Source organism: Calliphora vicina, chromosome 1 (assembly GCF_958450345.1).
Source record: "Calliphora vicina chromosome 1, idCalVici1.1, whole genome shotgun sequence".
NCBI classification, from domain to species: Eukaryota; Metazoa; Arthropoda; class Insecta; order Diptera; family Calliphoridae; genus Calliphora; species Calliphora vicina.
In genome coordinates, this window is record NC_088780.1 from 45664689 (window position 1) to 45689611 (window position 24923).

Below are 24923 nucleotides of genomic sequence, written 5' to 3' on the forward strand. Positions count from 1 at the left end.
CAATTATATTCATACAACGGATGTTAGGATAATGTCTAACATAATTTCAAATTAAAAACTTATCAAGCTTAATTAACAAGTTTATATAATTGATGTACAACTTATTTTCTTCTTAAATATTTACAGATTTAACATCTTAATTAATTATTAAAAACCGCAATGTTTTCGAAAGCTTTTACGATAAATTTTTATCAGCTGTAATCAACATGAAGTACAATTTCATTACGTGACTTTCAACTATGAAATGTTGAAATGTTTCAAGGATAAATAACAACATGAAATGTATGAGCAACAAAAACTAGGGGGTGTTGGATAAAACATGACTACAAAAATTCTTGTTTCAGCTGTAAAAGAACAGCTAGAAGAAAACCTAGTTAAAGCAGAAAGTACTGGAAAACATGTAGAGAATTTTTCTGCTGTATAATACATAAAAAAGAAGAAATTAATTGCTCAAGATTTTGTGTAGCTTAAAAATAAACAATTTTTTTGTACCACTACTTTTTTTAAGACAGAAATAAAAAATAAGAAAAAAAAATATGCACAAGAAACAACGAAAATTTCAACAGCCAAAGTGTCTGCATGTTATAACCTGCCTTTTATTTAGTTGTCTGGTACTTGTATTAGAATGGCAGGCTACTCTAGCAACACCCATTATAACGACAGCCGCAACAACTTCAACCGCGTCAGCAGCCACCAGAAGGTTAAGAAATCATGAAGTGGGAGGCGGTGGTGGCCCAAGACGAAGACGTGTTGGTGGCATTGAGGGTGGCACAAGTACTGGTAGTTCACCATGTGAACATAAAAGTCTTAGTGAACTCATCAAAACAAGTCCAGTGATACTTAAGGCCTTGGGAGCCCACATTTTTAATCATGACGATGATGAAGATTTACGTATTCTGCACAATAGTAACGATGCATTATTGTTAAAATGGCAAAATGAACAAAATAAAGTTCTTACATCTTTAAAGAGAACACAAAAAACACAAAAATTAACATCATCATCGCAATCCTCACAAAGGACAACAAAAACTGCTGAAAAAACAACAAGACAGCAACAAAACAAGCACAAACAGCAGAAGCAGCAGCAAACTTTTAGTGATGCTGCAACTAATAGAGCCGCCATGCTGGCGTCTATGAATGCTGATGCCATTTTAATAACATTAACACCGGAAACAATCTACAAAGGAGCATCGTTACTAAAAATGACACCCAATGCTGCTGAACATGCAACCTCACAAAGCACGAATACTGGCGGCAGCGGCAGTAGTAGCAACAACATGGCCAGTAGTAGTGGTAATAGTGGTAAAGGCACCGGCAGCAGTACGATTGACAGTAATAATGGCAACAGTGCCAATGGTGGTACTGGTACTGGCTACAACAGTGGCACTATTAATTCATCAGAGGCTTCGTATTTATATGAGGGGTAAGTGAAAAAGAATAGCATGCAGCAAATAAGAAATTGAAATTGTTGGATTAATTTTTTGTTCACTTTTGCAAACTATGCATTTGGTGTTCTTTTATTTTCCCTGGGACTTAATTTATGGTGGGGTTTAAATTGAAGCAATCATTTTTTTTTTATTTTTTTTTTCTTAAAAGTGCATATTTAACAATTAAGGATAAATGTAAAATGGTTTACGAATAAAATTTAAATTGAATGTAGAATACTGGCAATGAGGGAGTTGTAACTGTAGGTTTTAGTAAAATCGTAGCGTATATTTTTATCTGACAGTTTATGGGGAGAGTTTAAATTTGATAAATATGGATTTTTATTGTGGTTTATTTAAGAAATTATATAATAAGTAAATTATTCAATATATTGGATTTTATTTTTTTTTTTAAAATATTTTAAACACAAAATCCATTTAAATTTTAAAATTAATTTACCTTGAATCATATTTCGACAAAGTTTAGTTAACTGAAACTTTATATCTGCAAATTAAAAGATTGTCCTTCACCATCTCTTTGTTAGTTAACTATAAAATATTCCAATTATTTCGGCAACTGTATTGTTGCTACTAGTGTAAAAAACAAAGTTTTATTTTGATTCGAAAAAATCGAATTTTGTACCAAGATAGCGTCATATGTGGCAAGTTTTGCTTTACCTCTTTGCTTTAATTTTTTTAAAGCTTATGTTGAATGTGTATCATCGGTGAGAGATGATTTGTGCGTTTCAGAAATATCAATTTGAATATTAAGCTCGGCCAACCAGCGGAAACGGCACCAAAGCCAAATGTCAATGTCTCTGTATTTGGTGGGAGCAAAAGTTGCTGAAATCTGACCAGAACATCACAGAGAAACTGTACTAATTGCAACTGATTCCTTAGAAGCGAGCATTGACCGAAAAATGCCCAGAATATGCGGCCAGACATAAAGCCGTAATAAAGTCCTTATATTCCATCATGACAACGGTCGGTCACATATTGGAATCCTTCTTAAAGAGTATTTAGAATGAAGTGATTTGGAAGTTTTGCCTCGCCGGCTTTACAGTCAGACCCAGCCACTTGCGACTACTATTTGTTCTATGCAGAACGCACTCTCTCAGTATCCGTTCTGATATACTCCGACAAAGTTATTTTGGCTCGAAATCCATAAGTTGCCATAAAGATGATGAAAGGTCATAGCTATCAATTGCCAATAATTTGAATTAACCCTTTCGCTACAAGTTTTAACTGGAGGTGTATAGACTGATATTAATATTAAGGTCCTACGTGTCCTGGTTTATCCATTATACCAAATCAATTGTTTAGTCCTGAAAGCTTATCCTGAAGCCTCCAATGACTTTTTTACTTTTTTATTTGTTTCTAAGCATTCTAAACTATTTTTATTACAAAATTAAAGTTTTTACAAATTTTATATGCAAAAAAATTTTGGATTCAAAAATCTATTTTCACACATTTTCAAATTGCTATCAATCGAATACGAATAGCGATAATTCATTGAAATAAATTGCAAACATAGACACAAAAACAATTTTTTAAAAATATTCATAAATATCGAAGTTATGTACAAAAATCTAAAATGTATCCATATGGATACAATATAGCGAAAGGGTTAATTTATACTGTACAAATGTTTCAAAATAAAGGCTAAAAATTTTAAAAGCTCCCTCAATTTTGAGTCATACACCCAATATATTTTTACATATTTCAAATTTTTTGCAAAAATAATAAAAATTTTCATAAAAGAATTCTTAAAAAATCATACAAATTGTGGAATATTTTAATACTAAGGGCCAGTCTGGTGATGACGTGTATGTCGTTAGATTGAAAATCTTTTTCAAATGATACTCCCCATCTTGAATACATATGAGGAGCCGCAGAACAAAAGGTACTTATCGAATCTGTTTTCAAATTGATTGTTTTGGTACTTTTATAATATTCGGGTTGAAATCTTCTAGAAATAATCAATTTCCCAATTTATTATTAATTTATTATTATTTATTATTTTTAAATTTTCAAAGAAGTACCTTTTGTTCTGCGGCTCCTAATATGTTGTCTTGGGAGAAAATATAAATATTTTCAAAAAATTTAAAATTTTTTTTTTTTAATTTTAAACGATAACACATAACATTTTTCCATTTACTCACTTCAAAGCCTGATATGTATTAATTGAAGATTTCGGTAATTTGGCTCCCAAGTTTGCAATACTTCATGAAAAGGCACGCTGAGCTGAGATCAGCAACTTCTTTGGCAACAATGGCAAAAATGGTTGAGAAGAAAATAGTTTTTCAAGTGTCAAACGAATCATTTAATCATTAATTTTTGTAGAAATCGATTGGAGAATGGCTGAGACATGGTAGTTTAAAGTCAGGATGCTCCCCAACTAAAGGAAAATACACCCTCAAAGCCAACATAACTCACGCCACGTTTTTGTACCTACACCACCATCGTGAAAGGGTATATTGGGTTAGTGCTGATGTTTATAACGTGCAAAAATATTGTTCTATCACCTTAAATTAAACTCGATTTAGTGATGTCCTTCCTTCCGTCCGTCCGTTCATGTAAACCTTGTAATCAAATTACAATTCGCCATTTTAAAGACAATTCGACAAACTATTTATATTGCACCAAGGAGTAAGCCCATTGAATTTGGTTAGAATCGTTCCATTATTGCTCCTAACCACGATAAAACGGCACTTTCTGAAAATAGTTAAGCTCTCATAAATATCTTAATTATAAACATATCCAAAACAAATTCAGAAAAATATTGTAATTGTTACGTTTTAACCTTTTTAAAACGTTGGTTTATTTCCTTTAAATAAACCGGATACTTTTGATTGCAAATAAAAACCGTTTAATAGTTTAAAAATTGTAACAACTCTTTATTTATTTAAAATTTACAACAACCACAGAATTAAATAGTCACTCAATGTTTTTTATACACGTTTATAAATACTCAGAAATACAGAAACTTTATAATGTACATGAATTCACTTGAAAAATACAGCACACATTAAGGCACTCAGTTGATGTTTATTCGAATAGCGTCTCCGATAAATTGACTAACGACTGCAACCTCTGCCACTATTTATAACACCGCCATCTGCACACTAGATTTATCTTTAACTGTCTAGAGGTTTCTAATACATACGCCATCTGTGGTATACTTTCATGTTCCTTAACTGAATATTCGAATTCGAATATACGGTCGCAGCAAACAGCTTTGCCAACTTACGATCAATGGTCAACTGAAAGCTTTTATTCAATGTTAATAATGCCCACAGATATGTTACAGTTTGCTATTACAGCACTGTTATTTGAAAGCATTAGGCTACTTTCAAATCAGCCGTTAAAATCGTTATATTTGAATTCAAGTACAATTTCGTAACAATATGTTTTATATAAGCTGAACTAGTTTAATTCCGATAGGTCTACAATGTTCCATAGCTCCCACATGAGCATAAATCTCTGAAATATGTTAGTATCCAAGTAAACTCCAATACAATTAAGTTTCATGTATACGCAAATCATGTCACCAAATTTTGTGACGATCGGTTCATAATTAGCAGGGACCGTAAATAACGGTTATCCAGAAAATATGAAATCAAAAAATCTCTATGTTTGAGTCAACGGAGACCTATACTGTTATATACCAATAGATTCGTATTGACGTGCTCTTTCAGAATCTATGGTGATATTAAAAAAAAGATCTCAACTCCACAGTTAAAATTTATTTTTCAACGTAAAAATAAAAGTCCACATGAAACACTTAAAAAAGGAGTTTTAAATATCCGTCATAAAAAATCTCATTTGAGGACTTTTTTTCTGTCAGAAAAAAAAACTCATTTGAGGACTTTTATTTTTTCCATCATAAAATAAATGTAATTTGAGGTGTTTTATTTTTCCCGTCAGAAAATAAAACTCTTTTCGTTTATTTTCTATTTTTTTTCAGTATCTTTCCTTATTGATATAATATTTGTAGTAATTTATTTGTTTAAGAAAAAAAAAACAACAATAATTTAATAATGGGAATCAAACAATAACAAATTAAAATCACACTTGATTTTATTTTAATGAAAAATTATTCAGTTGCAAAGCAAGGGGCTTTACAAATTGCAATGATCTGATATGCGGCTAGCTTTAGGAGTCAATTTTCTGACGGGAAAATAAAACTCCTCAAATGAGTTTATTTTATGACGGCTATTTAAAACTGCTTTTTTAATAGTTTCATGTGAACTTTTATTTTTACGTTGAAAAATAATTGTTTTAGGTAGATTTTAATTTTTAAAGTCACAAAATAAATGTTATAATATAACTTTTTTGATATCACTTTAACCGTCAGGTCTAGGAATCGAGATATATCGATTACTATGTATCATATAGGAAAAATTTAAATTTTTTTGAACGGTAACTTAAACATATTATGATTACCGTAATCATATAAATAATTACAGTAACCATATTATTGTTAAAAAAAACTTGTAAAAATTATGAAATGGTTATGGTAAACATGTACAACTACATTTCTTCTCTGAGTATAGTATTAGATGATTTTAATTGAGTTTTGTAAGATAGCTAACGAAAAAATGCTGATAAACTGATTTTCCATGGTCCCACTCAATGAAAACCAAAAATACCACTTTTATTTATTGACTATGTTGAGCTTAACAACTTTACTGAACATAACATTGCGATATTCGGACATTTAGATGGCCAAAATGTATGAAAAAGGCAAAAAAATTAAAATTTTTCCTATATGATACATAGTAATTTCAAATTTATCTATCACTGACCCTACTATTTGTCGCATAGTGTAATTAGTCATAGCTCACATATAGGGTCCACTTCCGAAAATCACTTATCGTGCATAAAATTTTAAAACTGTTGGTATTAAAACAAGATTTAATAAAAATAAATTTTATAACAAAAGATAACTATTTATAATCATATACCCTGTGTAGGCTACCATATGGTCGGGCTTGCCCGATTATACTTTCTTACTTGTTTAAATTAAACTATTTAAGTTATAAATGAATTTTTTGTTGAAAAAATATAATAATATTGATATAAATAATATAATATTATTTTTATTAATTTGTTATTTTGCATTATTTATTTGCAGCCAATTAAATGCAACTGTTCAACCGTTATCATGTTTTGATGAAAATTTATTGAAAATGTTGCCAAGTGATTTAATTATCTTTGGCAAATTGATAACAATAGAAGAGCAGCAACATCAACAAGATGATTTATTAATGGATCTCCATGACTACACATCATCCTCATCGTCGTCAACATTATCACAGCGTCGCCAACAGCAGCTGCCAACAAAGGATGTATTGAAAATCAGTATAAATGGTTTACATCGTTGGTCCACGCAGTTTGAAAATTACATATGGAAACATTTGGGTGAGTTATATATATCAAATTGTTAGTATTATTATAGTAAATATTCTCAATAAGATATTTTATTCCAATAAACTACATATGAGTTCAATTTAAACTAAAAAATTAATTGAAATCTTTTTTCATATACATATGTATATCAGTTTACTTTTTTTTTAATACGCTAACCGGTATATCTACTGTATTTCTGTGTTTCAAGTGAACCCCTAGAGTATGAACTTCATTTATATTTTTATTTAAAAATATCTTTACATTTCATTTGGAAACAGTTCATTCTTTTTATCTTATTGATTTTTTTCTGTCTCCAATGCTTATCACTATACCTTGTGGTATGAGCAGATTTTTGTATGACTTAAAATATGTACATACTTAAGTATTTTTTAGATATTCCCTTTAGTTTTTTATTTATTTATCTTGCTTTAAATTACAATTGACTTCATTTTTCATTCAGAGCAGAGTGGAATGGAGTACGTTGACATATCGTGTTCATGTTTCATACTTGTGTTTTTGCTTTTTTTTAGATTTGTGTTAATTTTTTTTTATTTCATGTATCTATTTGTTACATTTGAATTGACACTATTCAGTGATTTAATAAAATAAAAACGTACAAGTTTAGGGGGGAATATGCTTGTATTTATGGTTTAGGTAAATAAATAAGGCACAAATTTATATTGAAGTGCAATGAATTTAAATTATAATAAATTTAATTTAAAGAAAGTTTTTTAAAGTGAAATATAAATTCTAAACTTAGTTAATTACCAAACTGAAATGCAGCTCAAATTGCTGACTAGCGTGTCACTGGAGATTATTTGATTTATATACATTAGATTGTCCCATATAAGCCAAAAATTTTTTTTTTGAGAATTTTGGTAGGGGTACCTTCTATTTTTTATATATATAAAACTATAGTTAAATATGAAATTTTGTCTTTCGATCATTATTGCAACCCGTGCCGACTTGCGATTTAGTTTTGAGGTGCATTAAAAGGGGGAAAATACATTTTCAGTTTTTTTTAAAAATTTTGCCATTAAGTAATTACTTTTGCAATTTAATTTAAAAGAATCGAAGTGTGTACCTAATTGTCGTTCTAATAAGATATAAAAAACAAACATTGGTCAAAAAATATGAAAGTTATTAAAAAATGTGTCTCAGGCCACTAGAAAAAGAATTGTAGGAACAAAATTAACATATTTTGAGAAATATTAAAACAAAAGTTTATTTTTACTTAAAATATATCCATATTTACTTGTATATGAGTTTTTATCTTCATAGGATTCAGTTAAATTATTCGGAATTATAACCAAAAAAAATATTTTTTTAACGGCAGTTTCAAAACTCCTTTTTAAAATTTTTAAAAATTTTGTTAAAGAAATTTTAGAATTTTTTTATCATCACATGGAGATTTATTGGCAACATAATAGGAAATAAAAATATGAAAAAGGTATGTCAATACCTCCTATAGTTTTTCCGTACCTGCGATATAAATTTTGGCGAATGACCCCAATTTCCTTACTGTTATTAATTTTAAGTAAAATCAGTTCTGGATTTTAAATATAGTCTGAAAGTTTTCCTTAAAACGGAACCCTTAAATCGTGAAGGTCAAAGGTCAAATTTTTCAATATTTGGAATTTTTAATGGAAAGATAGCGAAATGTTATATATTTTTGGGGAGATTTTGATGAAACTTAAGAAAAATATAACATGAATTCTATTATTTACAATAACAGCAAAAAAATGGAAATTAACCCTTAATTAAGAGCACTTCGGGTCAAAATGTCAGTGTTTTTTGTGATTTTAAAAGTTCAGGGTCATTTGGACCCCAAGTGCTATTAAGGGTTAATCTTAATTTGTGAGCTGTTATTAATAATACTAGACTTTATGTTATATTTCAAATCTCAAAATTTTACATTTTCAAAATTTCCAAAAAATTGTCATCTATTCTAACCAATTTTTTAATTTCAGATTATTTTTTCGGCTCGCTTATTTACTTGTTCGATTTTAATAAAATTTCCCATGGCTGTAGAAGAAATGTAATTGAGTTTATGTTTTGAATTTCTATTTTTTAGTATCAATACTCCAAAGTACCCCACTTTGTTACATCCTATTTAAAATATTTTAATATTGTACATATTTATGGTGTTTAATAGAAGAGATCTACAGAAAACAGAAAATTTTCCAAAAAAAAAAAAATCAGCTAAAAAATATTTTTTCCTTACTTTTGAAAAAATTCCCATTTACACTTCATATGAATAGCATTCTCCAATAAAAAGGAAACATAAATTATTTAATTTGCTTGAAAAATACTTAATTTTTTCAAATATTTTTCAAGTTTAAAAAAAATTATATTTGTATTGAATTCAAATTCCAAGATAATTTTCAAGTGCTTGAATTTTTTAGGTCTTTAGTGCTTATTGGGATGCATGAAATTTTATGATTCGATGCAATAATCCGTAAACGATGCCAGCAAATGTATATATTTATTTTATATTTATATATCTAAATGAAATACTAAAACAATTTTTCTGGATTTTTTCCATATTTACTCTTTGCAATTTCTTGGAAAATATTGCAACCCAGTAACCTTCTGGAATTGTGTTTAAATGTACGGATTTGCTCATAAAAATGTTGGTAGATAATAACGTCAATAAATTATACACATGCACAGTGGGGAATAATCATAATTTTGAAAAAACATGCATGAGTTATGGGCATTCCAAAATTTAAATTTTAAAATTTTGCCATACCTTGGTCAGCTTTTAAAGTATAGTTCGTAGTTTTAGACTGCATGGACTCGAATTTTTTGTTAGTTAGGCTACTAAATTACCATTAATATACAAATGATATCAGAGCCAAATCAATTATGAATCAAAAAATAATCGATCTTCAATTTAAAAATTAACAAAATGGTAAATAAATATATAAAAAGCATGTCCTATTTTTCAAATATTACGCCCCTACGCCCTTCGGATTTTGACCTATTTTTTTATCAAAATTTCAATTTGGGTCACATCTTCCAAATGATAAAACGGAAAGCAGATTTTAAACCTTGATGTGTTCCCTAGTCATTTCCAAAGTATTTTCATAGCCCCGAATGAAATGTGGACCCTGTGGGCAAAGTTGTAAAAAATACAATTTTTTGGAATTTCGCTCCAATTTTTAGAGATTGCAGGATTCAATTTGGCAAGTTTTTATACACTTTGTTATTTATAATAACAAATTTAAAAAACGTTGAAAATTTCATTGAGTTTTGTTAATAAATAAAGATTTTATTAAATATTATATATTTATTGAGTTTCTAAAACTAAAATTTGTATCAAAATTTAAATCCGTCTTCCTAAAATATTGTACTTTTTCATATAAAAAAATATGTATAAATTTTCTGAATATTTTATTCAACAATAAGTTAACGTTTCTGACTTAGCCACATTAAAATATGAAAAACTGCAATATTTTTGAAGGACGAAGTTTTAAAGTGCCATATTTTTGGAACTAAATGAGATATTGACTTGAAATTTTTTTTATAAGACCAAAATTAATTATCCAAACAAAAAAAATAGTTAGGAACATGTTTTTTCGAAATCTAGCCGAGCGTTTTCCAAAAATATAAAAATCTTTGTTATTTTAAAAATTTTACATGTCGAAGTTACCCAAAAAAAAATTTTGATTCTGCCCCACTGTTATACGTCAGATTTAGATTCTCAAAAATTTAATAAAAATTTGTGGGGATCGCTCCCTTATTGATCATAACCCATGACTCTTTCGGATAATCCAATACATGGATTATTAAAATAAAAATGTTGTTCTATAGATTGTGGGAATCTTTCTTTATATGTATATAAAAGAATTACCACCCTAATGGACATGCATACATAAAAACATCCTCTATCTGCATTATTTTATATTTCATTAAATCTCATCAACTCCAAAACATTTAAACATCTGTTAAGGATCTAAAACTCTAAAGCAATTAAAATATTTTACAAAATGTACACAACTGTTTAATAGCTTTTTCATGTACAAAAATTACAATAATTACTTGACAATAAAATTACATTGAAAATTAATTAACTATAGATTTTTTTTGTAACAACTTTTCACTCTTCACTTTCGTTATTCCACCTACAGGTTGGGACGATTGGAGTGATTTCACTGTGTGTAGTGTGGCTTGTGGCAAAGGTGTGCAACAACGTTTTCGACGTTGCCTGCTGGATAATCCATTGGTTAATTTGAACATGAATTTCAATAATGATGACGACGAGGACGATGCTGATGAGGACATAGATGTTGATGCTGATGTCGTTGTGGAAGTAGATGAAGCCGAAGAAGACGAGGAGGAGGATGATAATGAAACAATGATTGTTGATGATGAAATAAGTGAGCAACACAATACAATAGATGAGGCAGATAGTAGGAGTGATGATGAGCGTGTTGGCTACAAAGTAAATGTAACTGTTGGCAAAAAGAAGGATGTGGCAAAAACTATAACAACACCAGCTACAACTACAACAACGGATGTTAATCATCATCATCACAGCAACGACAAAGTGTTGCTTAAAACGGATACTTTAATAACAGGCAACATGTTGCATTTTGTGACAACAGTCCAAACGGAGATTAAAGTGGAAAATTCTACAACAGAAGAGCCTGAAGTTATGCGCATATTTGAGGGTCATTTCAATGATACATTTAGTGAAAACCCATCATCTGCAACAGCACCCGAAGCTCTGACAGCAACCTTAACACTGAACAATGAAAAATCATTTAAAACTCAATTCTCGTCGGTCGCTACGACATCATTAAAGGACAAAAAGGATACTAGAAAATTAAAAAAGCTTCAACAGCAACAACAGTTAAAAGTAAAACGTAAAAAGCATAAATCAGCGAAATTATTTTCAACCATGTCCTGTGAGGGCTACAACATCGAGCAAAGGAACTGCAACAGTTTCGAATGCAGTGGTAAGTGACTTTACATTATTTAGTATTTATTTTGTTGTTTCCTTTTTGTTGACACAGTTTAGTTGTGTTAAATATTTTTACAATTTAGTTTTTGTTACCGACACTTGAAATAAATTGGGCTGCAATAACTTCTAACGATTATTTGAAGAGGTTTAAAAGTTTTACTTTGAGTACAAAACTGTTTTTTCCATATTTGGTATGCGATTTTATAATAGATAAAAACTTATGCAAAAATTCAATAAGTTGTTTATATACAAGTCGAAGGTATCATATATTCGAAATTCTTAAAAACCTGTAATAACGAATCCCAGGTATAACTTCCATTGTTCGTCCTTTGTCTAATAATATCTATATTGTCCTTGTTGTCGCACTTTTAGTAGAAATGAAAATACAATGCGTTTCTGTTTTCAAAGAAGAAAAAAAGGATAATGAAAAAATATACACTAGATCTTTTAAATACTACAAGTCGTCTCACCTAGTTACCAAAGCTCTGGTGCAATGAAAATATCCAGGTAGTCTCTCTGCGAAAAGTAAATGTATAGGAAACAAAAAAACAAACAAATCCCTGTAGATTTGTGTTTTTCTAGAATAATAGTTATAGTTTTAATGCCAAAGGAATAAATGAAAAGGAACTTAAAACGTGAGTTTTAATCTATAATCACTTTACTAGGAAAAGAATATTAAGTGCACTACACAGTGAATATTCGTACAGATGTCTTAACAAATGCTGAAAAGTGGGGTTAATCGTATCTCACTAAGCGATCAAAAACCTCGTAAAGGAATGGACCTAAGCTTCTTTTGGGCAAAAAAAATTAAAAAAATTATCCATTTTGAAAAAAGAAAATCAAAAATATTTTTGATTTTGCAAAAAGGTAAAAAAAAAATGTGTTTTAAGTTACAAAACATTTATTTTGATACACAGAGAATACAGATTTGTGATGGCAACCGAATTTGTTGCCAATCGAATGATTCGGTTGTACACATAGAATTTTTCTATTCTATCAACAGAAAGTCAGTTGACAAAGAAGAATTTCGATTATAGCAACCAAACTTTTGTTACCCCTCTTAAAATACTATAGCCACAACTGTAAAATTAGGTCACTAAATTAGAATCATTCGATTGGCAACAAATTCGGTTGCTATCACGAATCTGTTTTCTCTGTGTAGATATCCATCTCGCATCCCACTAAGCGCCCAAATAGGTCTTCAAGGAAAATATCTAAGCTTTCTTTTGAGAAAAAGAGGGCCCATTTTTGAATAAAAGCCAAACAAGTTTTTGATTTCCGAAAAAATTGTCAAACATTTTTTATTTATTTTATTTTTTTTTTTGAAAGATTGAAGAAACTATTTGGAACTCATTTTGCTAACAATAGCTAAAAGTTACAAAAATGTCAAATTTTTACCCCCTATAACTCAAAGTGTTCTAGACCGATTTTGTTCAAAAATTGTGTCTGAATTTCTATCAAGCTAATATTTTGGGATGTTCTATTAAAGAAACATAATTTAAAATTTTGTATTACTGCGACATCCAGAACCTATCGAATTAGACCTATTTTGTATGTAAATTTTAAATGTATGCCATATTTTCGGTAATCGTATATCTGCTTTGAAAAAATTAAAACCTGTTTTATATGCCCCAATATCTTCCCAAATATTTCGGAAAGCAAGCCCCGACTTTGGCTTGAAATTCAAAAAAATTCCCTTTTTTAGAATTTTTGAAAAGTTTTTTGGGAATTGTGGAATTCTCAATAGCAAATTAAATTTTGTTCAGTTTTACATTGCACATTGGAGCAGACATATGGAGACTGTTGGCGATAATTCGAAAACGAAAACTGATTTTTCGGGGAAAAAATTATATCGGCGGAAAGTTGACATTTTTCTCTATATGAATCCGTAAGCTGATTTTTTCAGTCGGATTTCAATGAACCGCTATGTATTCTCAAAGTTAAGAAAAAAATTGTCATGAAATAGTTTTTATTAATATACTTTTTCATACACCTGAAACTAAAACCAGGAAAAAAACAAAATTTGCTTCTATTCCAATACAAAAATATGTCGCGAATAAACAGCTAACATTTTGGAATTAATTCAGAAGAATACTTGGCCAGAATCATAATTTAAAGAAAATGTATATATTTTTGGATGTTTTATTATTATTTAAAAGTTTAGAAGTAAAAAAGTATGAAATTCTCCCGAATTCTCCATAAATTTCTTATACAAAATACTCGGTGAAATGTATTGAAATAGATTATGGTTTTAAAGGGGGACAATAAAATACGTCACTCCATAGTGAAATTTAATTATATAAAGTTTAATAGTTTATACAAAATAAACAAATGGAGGTATTATATCATATAAGAAAGTTCTTTATAAATAAAAACCTTTGCAGTTATTCAGAATATATGTAGATTAAAAATTTTCTTTTCGCCAGAGTTGCCAAATTTGAAAATAAAAAATATTGAAATATCTAGCAAAATCACTTAGTTTTTGGATTTTTGCATTCAATTTTAAAATTAAACAAAGATACCATGAAGCTTATTGATATATTTTCTTTAAATATTTAAAAAATAATAGAAATAATGCACCAATAGTGCTCAACAAAAATATACAATTTACAACCAAAATTTTTTCATTAATTTACATTAATTTTACACATTTTCATTATATTAGCAATTTTAATTTTACTTAATATATGACGAAATTGTTTTAAAAAATATTTGTTCGCCTAAAAACATAAAATTTTTACTATTATATAAAAAAAATTATAATTATTTACTTGTGTATAATTTTTTTTTTTGTATTTTTACGATTTTTGGTAGGTAAAACTATTTTTTTTTTGTTACATATTGAAAATCTATACGAAATTACCTTTTCAGTGATACCAATAATTCACACCAAACCTCAGCCGTTTAATTATCGCCATGATCCATATAGGTCTGCCCCAAAAATGTCTATATAATTGTAAAATTTTATTAAAAAAGATTCATAAATAAAAATTGTATGGAATTTTAAAAAATTAAAATTTTAAAAAAAAAAATCAGCTAAAATTTGATTTTAAAATTTTTGCCAAAAATATTCTATGAGTTTTTTAATTCCGAAAAATTTTAAAATTTTTTTAAAAGAATCAACAATTTCCTACACTTTGATATATAATGTGTAAAAAAACGCAAATGGCATTATTTCTGACCAGCAATTTTGTTTTAGAAAGATACAGTTTATCCAATAGATAGATTTTCGGAAAACATTCTAGAGCAAAGAGTATTGCTCGTATATAGTATTTGTTATGTTCCGAGTGTACCCAAAAACGGCTGGACTGTGGGCGGAGGGGCGTGGCAAAATCAATTATATTTATAATTGTTGATCGGCATTTTCTTCAATTCTTACTGATAGAGGCTTTCAAGATCAGTCATTTCTGACAAAAAAAAAGAATTTTATCCTTTTTTTATAATTGTTGATCGGCATTTTCTTCAATTTGAAGATTAGACATTTCTGACAAAAAAAAAAATAATTTTATCCTTCCTTCATTCCCATCGTTACAAAAATGACAATTTTTATTTCGTTGCTTAACATCATTATACTAAAAATTTTAAGTCACAGTGATACACTCTCATGCGAATGATTTGGTGCAAGCGAAGAAAGGAAAACATTCCTGAACATGTCAGGTATTATTAAAAAAAACATTATTTTCATTTAGTTACTGACTGCATTTGCGTTAACTGCAGTTTTCTGTTGATCAGTTAAAAACTATAAGGTAAATCAAATTAGTAACAAGTGTTTTGGAATTTTTTGCAAGAATACAATTGGTTTACAAATAATTTTTAGTGAAAATTAAAACCAAATGACGGAAGATCAGGGAAAGAAGAGCAGCTGAAACAGCTTCGGAATGCGAATCGCGTCTTCAAGAAAATCGCAAAAGGGCATCTACGTCTAGAGCCGGGGAAACAGAAAGAGAAAACGAATCACGTCTTGAGGAAAATCGCGAAAGAGCATATACGTCTAGAGACACAGTAACGGAAAGAGAACGAGAATTCATCGAGTGCTGCAGAGACTCCCTAACAGCATATCGAAAGACTAGAAGTCAATCGCTCCCGAATGACTCGGTCAAGAGAAAGAATCGATTTGAAGTTGTCGGCATTTCATTACAATAAGGATGATGACTAAAGGAATCACAAGGATGGTATAGTTGTTCTGCCATCAATTATTGAGCCATCGGAGCCGCTTCTATGTAACATTTCCGGTGCCATTCCGATTTCCAAGCACTTCCTTCAAAATATATGAAAGTAAAACTCATGCTTTCAAAAGACGTCCTTCGGGGAAACTAATATCGTAACCAATGTCTGTTTCATGCCCACTTTTAAAGTTCAAGACCAAATGTATGACAGAATTGGATCATTGCTCCCGCTCCCCAATGATGATGCGAAGTTCCATAAAATTTATTTCACTTGAAATGAGGCTACAGAAGCCGATCGCTATTGATGAATATGCCGAAATATTCTCAAAACTATTGTTGGACATCGGAAATGGAAAAAAAATCCAATTGATCCCACCACAAATGAGAGTTCATTCCCGCCGAATTTCTGCCAAATGCAAATGAAGAATATTCAAGCCATTGTCGACGATAGAAGGAAGAAGGAATCCAACAGACCTGCGCTGATGATAGGATCTATAAATTAAACATAATTTTTCGTCCAACTGTGGTGGGACGTAAATAAAAATTAATATTTAGATTTAGGATTTGAACAATTTGTGAAGATACAATAAATAAAATATGAAAAACAAATTGTCGACGATATACATACATATTCCCAAGTCTTACAGCCACTACAAAAATTCGTATTGGCTGTGACCGTTTAATGATGATGGTAACAAGCTCAATGAGTAAATTCATTAGAAACTGCCTGGCGGTACAATGAAATACAAATCGATTGATACAGTAATGAACTCAGAAGAAGCCATCAATTATCTTACTGAATTTTTGAATTCATTGAAACCACCCGGAATGCCACCATATGCCAACATTGAAGGTTGACTCACCGATAATGCCTCTCCACAACTTTAATGCGCCAAAATTATGCAATGAAACAAAATTGAACATCAAGAAATGTTCACCCAATTTAATTGAGGCAACAATCATCGATGGCATATCAAAGACGTACTGATTCTACGCATATCGTTGACTTCCAAAGACTTACCATTTGAATTCAAGCTGCTCCAGTTCCAGTTTCGTCTTGACTTTCCTATAACTATCAACAAAACACAAGTCCAATCGTTGACTATTGCTGGCTTACATTTGGAAAATCCACTTGACTTAAGTACATTCGTTACTTTTTTTAAGGTCACAGCATGGCACTGTACTTAAAGATATCTGCTACAATTTTGTCATATGTCCACCTCACCCGCCGTTATCTGGCTACAGATAATAAGTGTTTCGTAGCACCAGAAAATCCCGGGAAATTACGAGATTTATTCATATTTACCTAGGAAGTTAAATTTCAGCATACTTATAATACTAATCTGATTAAAAATCCCTATGGAGCCAGATTTTTAAAAATTCAAACAGAAGAAGGTCTGCCTAACTTTGACACAAGTTTATTAATAATTTCGCGTTGACTAAAGGTAGGGTCACACACGGCAATTATTTACTCAAAAAAGCGTAACCATTTTTTTGAGCACAAACTTGTTTGACGTGTTTACTCTTACAAGTGTTTTGTAAGATCAAACATCATCAAATAAAATAAAACCAAGTGTTTTGATTTGAATCATCTTAAGTAAAATACGTTTTTGAAATAAATAAATGAATTCAAATATGTTTTATTTAGTGGTTACCTCTTTTTCGTCAAATATTTGCCATGTGTGACCCTACCTTAAGAAAGATGTTTATTATCAGCTTTATGCATTGAATAATATTAATATATGGAGGAAACAAATTTATTTTTTTAATTTTACGCTCTATTTAAGTTTTGTGTTTCATTTCTATGGCATATACAAAAAGATGTGAACAGCGCTATTGTTTAATTGCTTGTTGAATTTATAAAAATCATTTTCTTAATGGTTTCTTCTATTTTTTTTTCATATATTCCAGATGATATTAATGACTTATTGAAATTTTATCGTAAATATCCCACAACCGATGAAACAAATACAGCCTCAACACAACCAATGACGATGGACTTATATACAATAGCGGCTGCATCGTCATCATACTCAACAATAAGTGGTTCGGTAACATCGTCAGCTTTATCTTCATCTACAATAAATAGTAAAAGTGATGGAACAGAAACGAATAATCAAAATATCAATACATTCACAACGCCCATCAACATGGGCTATGTACAAAACTGGCACAATCCATTAAATTTTACTATTATGTTGACTTTAAGAGTTAAGGTAAGAGGCGGCATAAACATTATAGGTAAATTGGGCAGAAATTCAATTTCAAATGACAGGAAAACTTTTGCTAACCACAAATAAAGATAAACTTTTTCAAAAATGTAACCATTTAAATATCACAATTCATGATTCTTTTTTGTAATTCCCATAAGGAAGGAAGTACATTGTTGATATGCTAGCTCATTTAAAAGCTAAATTTTATTGTTTTACTACTAAAATGCCAGTATAAGCCTTTTTAATAAACCTTTATCTCTGTCTGTGTCCTTTTTCTCTTATTTCATATTTTCCTTTATCTATTTTATTACAATTCGTTCTGTGGTGTTTGGTTGGATGTGCCTGTGTATATCGTTCGTTGCCTTTGGCTATCGTTCCATAACAACAGAATGATAGTTATACAACAGCGACAATATTTTCCATACGCAATTCCACACACAATCTCTATTTGGAATCCTGCAAAGATGGTTTACGTTTGTACTTAGAACGAGATAAAACTACCGAAATGTTACCCATTAAATTTAATTTATACGATTACCATTGGCATCAAGTTGCTATAAGGTAAGTGTGTGTTTTTTGGATTTTGTCATACCAACAGAGTTGAATTGTTTAAGTATTTGGAGATTCTGGTTTAAATTTATTTTGGTATTTATTTGAGTATGTGTGTATTTTAAACCAACATATGTATGTATGTATTTGTTTTTGATTTAAGCATAGTTGCTAAAATCTAAAACAAATTTATTTTAAATTTAAATTTTAGAACATTAAACCATTTGACATCCTACACAAGTTAATAGCTAAAGTACAGAGGTTGGAATTAATTAGTCAACTTAGTTAGAGCTTAGTTCACTAATATCTTTATTCAGAATTAAATAAGTAAGAAAGTATAGTCCATCAAGCTCTACCATGTAATACAATATACCGTGTATATGAGAAAAAACTGTTTTATTTCAAAAAAAGTTTTATTTATTTTCGGAATTGAGGCTTAGATGGAAGCTATGACTAATTATGGACTGCTTCATATAGTTAAAACAAACAATGTAATTATGTAAAACATATGTCGACTTTTTGGGATAACAGCATTTTTGAAACAGAATAGCGACACTATAATTCTGAAAGGTCATATTTTTGTAGCATAAATTTATAGTCCAGCTGGTCTCAGTTTTTTTTTACAGTGGGTCAAAGTTTTCATTTTTTGATCGAAGGGAGCATTAAACTAAATGAAAAAAAATTTTTAACTTAATATCTGAGAGTTACATTGTTGAATTTTATGGGGATCATTATTGTGGAATCAAAAAAAATCAAAAAAGTCCTTTCAAAAAAGACATTTAAGGATTAAAATGTTCTACGAAAATTTATGCTGGAAAATTTCAGTGGGGGTCACAAAGATACCAAAAATCGCCAAAAATAAATTTAGGATCCGACTGACCTGAAATTTAAAATATGATATAACTCTGAAAATTGGAATTCTCTCAGACATTAAGTTAGAACATTTTTTTCATTTAGTACTAGCTGAAGCCGGTCCACGTTGATGGCCCTTAGAAAACGTATGTTTTTTATTGCATCTCGATCTCGATTTTAATATACAGATCCAACCTTCAATGTTAACACATTTGGTGGCATTCCGGCTGGTTCCAATGAATTTAAACAATTTTCACCATGCAGTTTGAATTGGATTTTGTCATTGTGCTTGTTAACATCATGCCAAAGTTGCGCGATCCCACAGCCAATCCTAATTTTTTTAGTTGGTTGTAAGACTTGGGATTAACTTGCGTACAACGGATTGAGTATTTATTTAAACTAGCATAACCCGGTGCACTTCGCTACCCCTACCCTAGTAAAATTAAAAAAAAATATGAATGGAAATACGAAAATAACACATACAAAATTTGAGAATCTATCAATTACAACCAATCAATAACTAACTACACAGAAAAAATTATTACTATTTTTTCTCCAAACAAAACTTTATTTGGTTTTAAATTGTATTTCATAAACATTTTTATTTGATTCAATAAACATTTTTCATTGTTTTTCCTATTTTCAAAAATAGTTCATAAAACAATAAAAAAAATAAATTTTGACAACAAAAAAGAAAATAACTAGAAATTACAAATTTTGTAAAATGAAAATAAAATATCGGTTTTCTCATATTGTCAACATATTTTGTGATTCTTCAAAGATTTTAGGAGTTTTAGTCGTTTTTCTGGAGGTAAGTTGTGTAAATTATTATTGCAATATAAACTACATTATAATTTTATTTAAAGACATGTCCGTTCCAACATAACAAACCGGAATCTCTGGAAGATATTAGACAACCAAAAACAACTGGGACACAATGTGAGTATTTTTTTTATTAATTGATTGAATTTTATCCAAATTTCTAATAAAAACTTTCGCAATTTCCAGATGGACTAATGTTGGACAGACAATAATGTTGGAAGACAATCTGTTAGGAATCTGCGAATGATATTTTTGTTTTGTAATATGATAAATATATTATAAGAAATTATGTGTCATTAAAAAAACATGTAATTTATAAATAATTGTTGTTTTTTATTTGTTTAAAGAAAGAAACCAAAATAAAAAATAAAAATAATTTTTTAATGGACAAAAATTTAAAACCAAACATTTTGTTCATTGTTTTTATAAAATTAATTGTTTGAAATTTAAATTATTTTCAAATACTCTCTTTCAATAATAGTGCAAATAATTTAATAAAGATAAAATGTTTTTTTTTTCAATAAATAAATTACGATTTGTTGTGTTTGATTTTACAATTTTTGTGATAGGTCCTATTTCAGTAAAAAATTTGTTTGGTTTTATAAATTTTGTGATTGAAAACGAATTTTAATTTTTTCTGTGTAATTTTGTATGGGAGATACCACTGCTCTGATCTCACCCATTATGTAAATATCAAGCTTTATTTTAACTTTCCTTTATAAGGGAGGGGTCATTCCTACTAAGCCGATAATGCTTAGCTAAACTTCGAACAGGGAACAGAAATAAATCGTTTTTATCTAACCTCCATAGAATGGTAATAAATTGATTGATAAAGAGTTTAAATTCATTTAGAATTATAGTTCTCCAGATATTCAAAATTAATTATTTACTTTGTTCCACAACCACTAATGCAATCACGACGATTTTCAGCCAATCTGTGTAAAATGGTAAGAGAGCTATGCAGACAAAGTTTGAAGAAAGTTGCAACTATTACTTTGTATGGGTGGTGACTCACCTCCTTTTCCGACCCCTCCCATTTTGTGTGCTATTCCCTCAAATCTAATTCCGTCTATATTCAGCTAAACTCCGCACAGTAATAAGAAATTATTTCTCTATAAGTTTAAACAATTTTACAATTATAGTTCTACAGATATTCGAAATTTATTATATACTTTATATAGGGTATGCCACGCCCACTATTTCAATCCCGAACAATTTCAGCGAAACTATGCAAAATTATAAAAGAACCATTTAGACTAAGTTTGAAGAATCAATATAATATATATTCTGCACTTCTGTGAATAAATCCCTTTAAAATGGTATATTTCTTGCCCAAATTTAATGTATAATGTGAGCGTAAAAGGGGTCTAAAGAAATCGACTTGCCTATTTATGATTTAAAGTCCAGGAACGAAATCTCATTGGTGGTAGGATCAATTGGAATTTTTTCATTTCCGATGTCCAACAATTGTTTGGAGAATGTTTCGGCAGAAGGGTTTAGGTGATAGCATTCGTCTTCTGTAGTCTCATTTCCAGTGAAATAAATTTCAAGGAACTTCGCATCATAATTCTGTTGCACATTTGGCCTTGAACTTTAAAGTTCAAAGTTTCGAAAACAAATCTTATTTGTATTATTTTGTTTAATAGATTTCATATGGAAATTTCTTATTTATGTACCTAATATGAAGGTGTAAACAAAATAGTTTATCATCGATTGATAATGTAAAAGAACTTTTATAGTACCGGAAATGCGTTGGAATATATTCCTTTCTTCGCTTACACCAAATCATTCCTTTCAAGTACATCACTGTGAATTAAAGTTTTTAATTATGTTAAGCAACGTAATGAAAATTGTCATTGTTTGAACGTTGGAAATGAAAAAAATATTTCATTCTCCAATTGAAAAAAACATTTTTTTGATCGACAATTATTTTTAGAAAAAAATTTTTTGGACAAAATTAATTTTGTTTAAAAATTTTTTTTTTCCAGAATTTTTTTTTACAACAATCACTGACCTTGAAAGCCTGTGTATAGGAAACTAAATAAACTGTCTATAAAAATTGAAGAAAAGGTCGATAAACAATTATATAGTGTAAAAATTTGTTTTTTACCATATTCCGATAATCAAAATTCTGACTTTACAGTCACCTGAAAATATCATCAAAATCCGTCTAGTCCATTTTTAATTCATTCGGAACATACATACAAATATCCATTGGATGTTATATCAAAATTTGTTGATATAACATTTTATTATGTCTATGAGTTAAATAATAATTCTGCTACTTTTTTAAAAAAAAATGGACTTAGCACTTTTGCCCACAACGGTATAGTAACGAGAAAACTTTGTTTACGAACACAACTTATTCTTCCGTTTTTTATTATTAAAATCTTAGTTTTTATAAAAAGTTTTTAAAAAAACTAATACATATTGTATTCTGTATGTGATTGCTTATCAGTTGAAAGTTATTTGTTAATATTATTTGCAGAATTCTATTTCAATATTTACAATATAATACAATCTTTCTGAAAATAGGCCTTAAATTTTTATTTGCATTAAATTTGTTGTTTCTGAGTTTTATATTGGTATTATGTTTTAAAGAATTTTTTATAAAATAGGCCTTATTTGAAAAAAAAAATTCAAAAAGATATGACCTTATGTTCATATGCATATTTAAACAGTATTTAAATCTACTACTAGTTTGCATATTTCTAATTATAAGTAAATACGTAATTAATTTTTAAGCTATCGTAAAAACGTTTGATGTTAAAAACGTTTATTGCATGTCATTAATATTTAATTTGTTTCATTTTTTACATGTTTTTGACAGCATACAAAATGGTGATTTTATATCAATTCACGTTGATTGTTCCTGGACAAACAGTTTTGTTGTTTCAAAACGTTTATTTTCACTGCCGGTCACAGCGGATGTTGAAATAGGCAGAGGCTTCAATGTAAGTAAAAAATTGTAATGGTATAAAAGTATTTATAAATTTAATTATATTTAAAGAATTTATATATAAGATAAAGTCAGTGGGAATTCAAAATAAAACAATATTAATTGCAAACTATAACATTATTATTTTGCTTGAACCAAAATTTAATTTTAAATTTTTTTAATTCAACTTATATTTTCAGGGCGAACTACAGCAACTCCTCATATTACCCGAACATCAAGAACGCTACCAGTGCTCAGAGAAACGCACATCAATAAACGAAGTTAAACGCTACATAATCGATACATTTATAGATGATTATGCCAACTAAATATTGTTGAACATTGTGAAGGAACAATAAAGAAATTTAAAACTTACATACATACGAATAGGAAATATTACTATTAAAAATTTGCTAAGAATGAAATATTTAAACGTAAAAATAAAATGTGAAGACCCCCCTGAATATTCTGAATATATTTTTCATAAATTTTAAAAAAACTATAAACAATAAATGTAATTGATAGATAAATTATACTTAATATAAGAATGAAAATATTAAAAATGAAAAAAAAAAAAAATAAATAAATATAAAACTGCATTTAAACTGAATAAATAATGTGTTTTATTCAAAAATTAAGATCAAGTAAGTAGTGATTATGTTGGGATTTATATGAAAGTGATTTTTGATCAAAGGTGATAAATTGAAAATTTAGACATTCTGTTACAAGTTTTTGTTCAACAAATAAATATCCGTGCAAAAATATTTTTAGTTAACTTTTTTAAAATATACAATTCATGTAACTATTTGTTTCATTAATTATATTTCTTCAAATAAATTTAAAATAAAAAAGCATAAAATAGGCATACTTAGATTAGGTTAAGTAGAGCAGTATCTTACTGACTACAGTCAGTATTCCTTACATATTCTAAGAGTAGGGACTAGACGGAACCAGACTAAAAATACAACCGTTCGGTTTTATTTTTTCGGTTTTTATTTACAAAATCTTACGTACTAAAATTAAAGTAATTATAACTAACTAATCTACCTACAACACATGGTATAAATTGTGTTATATTACATTTATATGGACTGATCTCATCATTTAAGAAAGGATTTTCTTAAAGTGATCTTTCTTATCAATTTATACACGCAATGCGTACAAGAAATACATGGACCTTTTGAAACATTATCAGTACGACTAAATGCAGGATATTACCATGTTCCAGTATGTCGTCATATATTGTAGTTCGTCCTTAAACTTTAGAAAGGGTTTGAAATTTTCCGGGGTGACATACTCTTTTTACTTCACCTTCTGGTATTACGGTGATGTAGTTAATGTTTACATATTAGATTCGAATTCTGCAAAATCCTTCATTCTGCATTCTCTCATTACCATCAATGTAGTTGGACTTAGGGCTGATCCATATTTCTAATCTGCACCATATAATTTCCAATCGAATACTACTACTAGGTATTTGATCTTGCTTGCTATTTATATTGACTGGTTTTGAAACACAGGTCATTCATAATTTGGAATTTTGCATCTATTGTATCGACAATTTGTTTCAAGGATTTT

General features: G+C 29.1%; 1 protein-coding gene across 1 annotated transcript; it reads left to right on the top strand.

Annotated features, from left to right (window-relative positions):
- Nucleotides 1–536: 536 nt before the first annotated feature.
- LOC135963934 (uncharacterized) lies at nt 537–23914 on the top strand. The gene is made up of 7 exons (XM_065515949.1): nt 537–1423; nt 6562–6848; nt 10970–11800; nt 17883–18187; nt 18573–18745; nt 23238–23361; nt 23546–23914. The coding sequence occupies exons 1-7, from the start codon at nt 537–539 to the stop codon at nt 23672–23674; spliced, it is 2736 nt and encodes a 911-aa protein (XP_065372021.1). The 3' UTR covers nt 23675–23914.
- The last annotated feature ends 1009 nt before the right edge of the window (nt 23915–24923 follow it).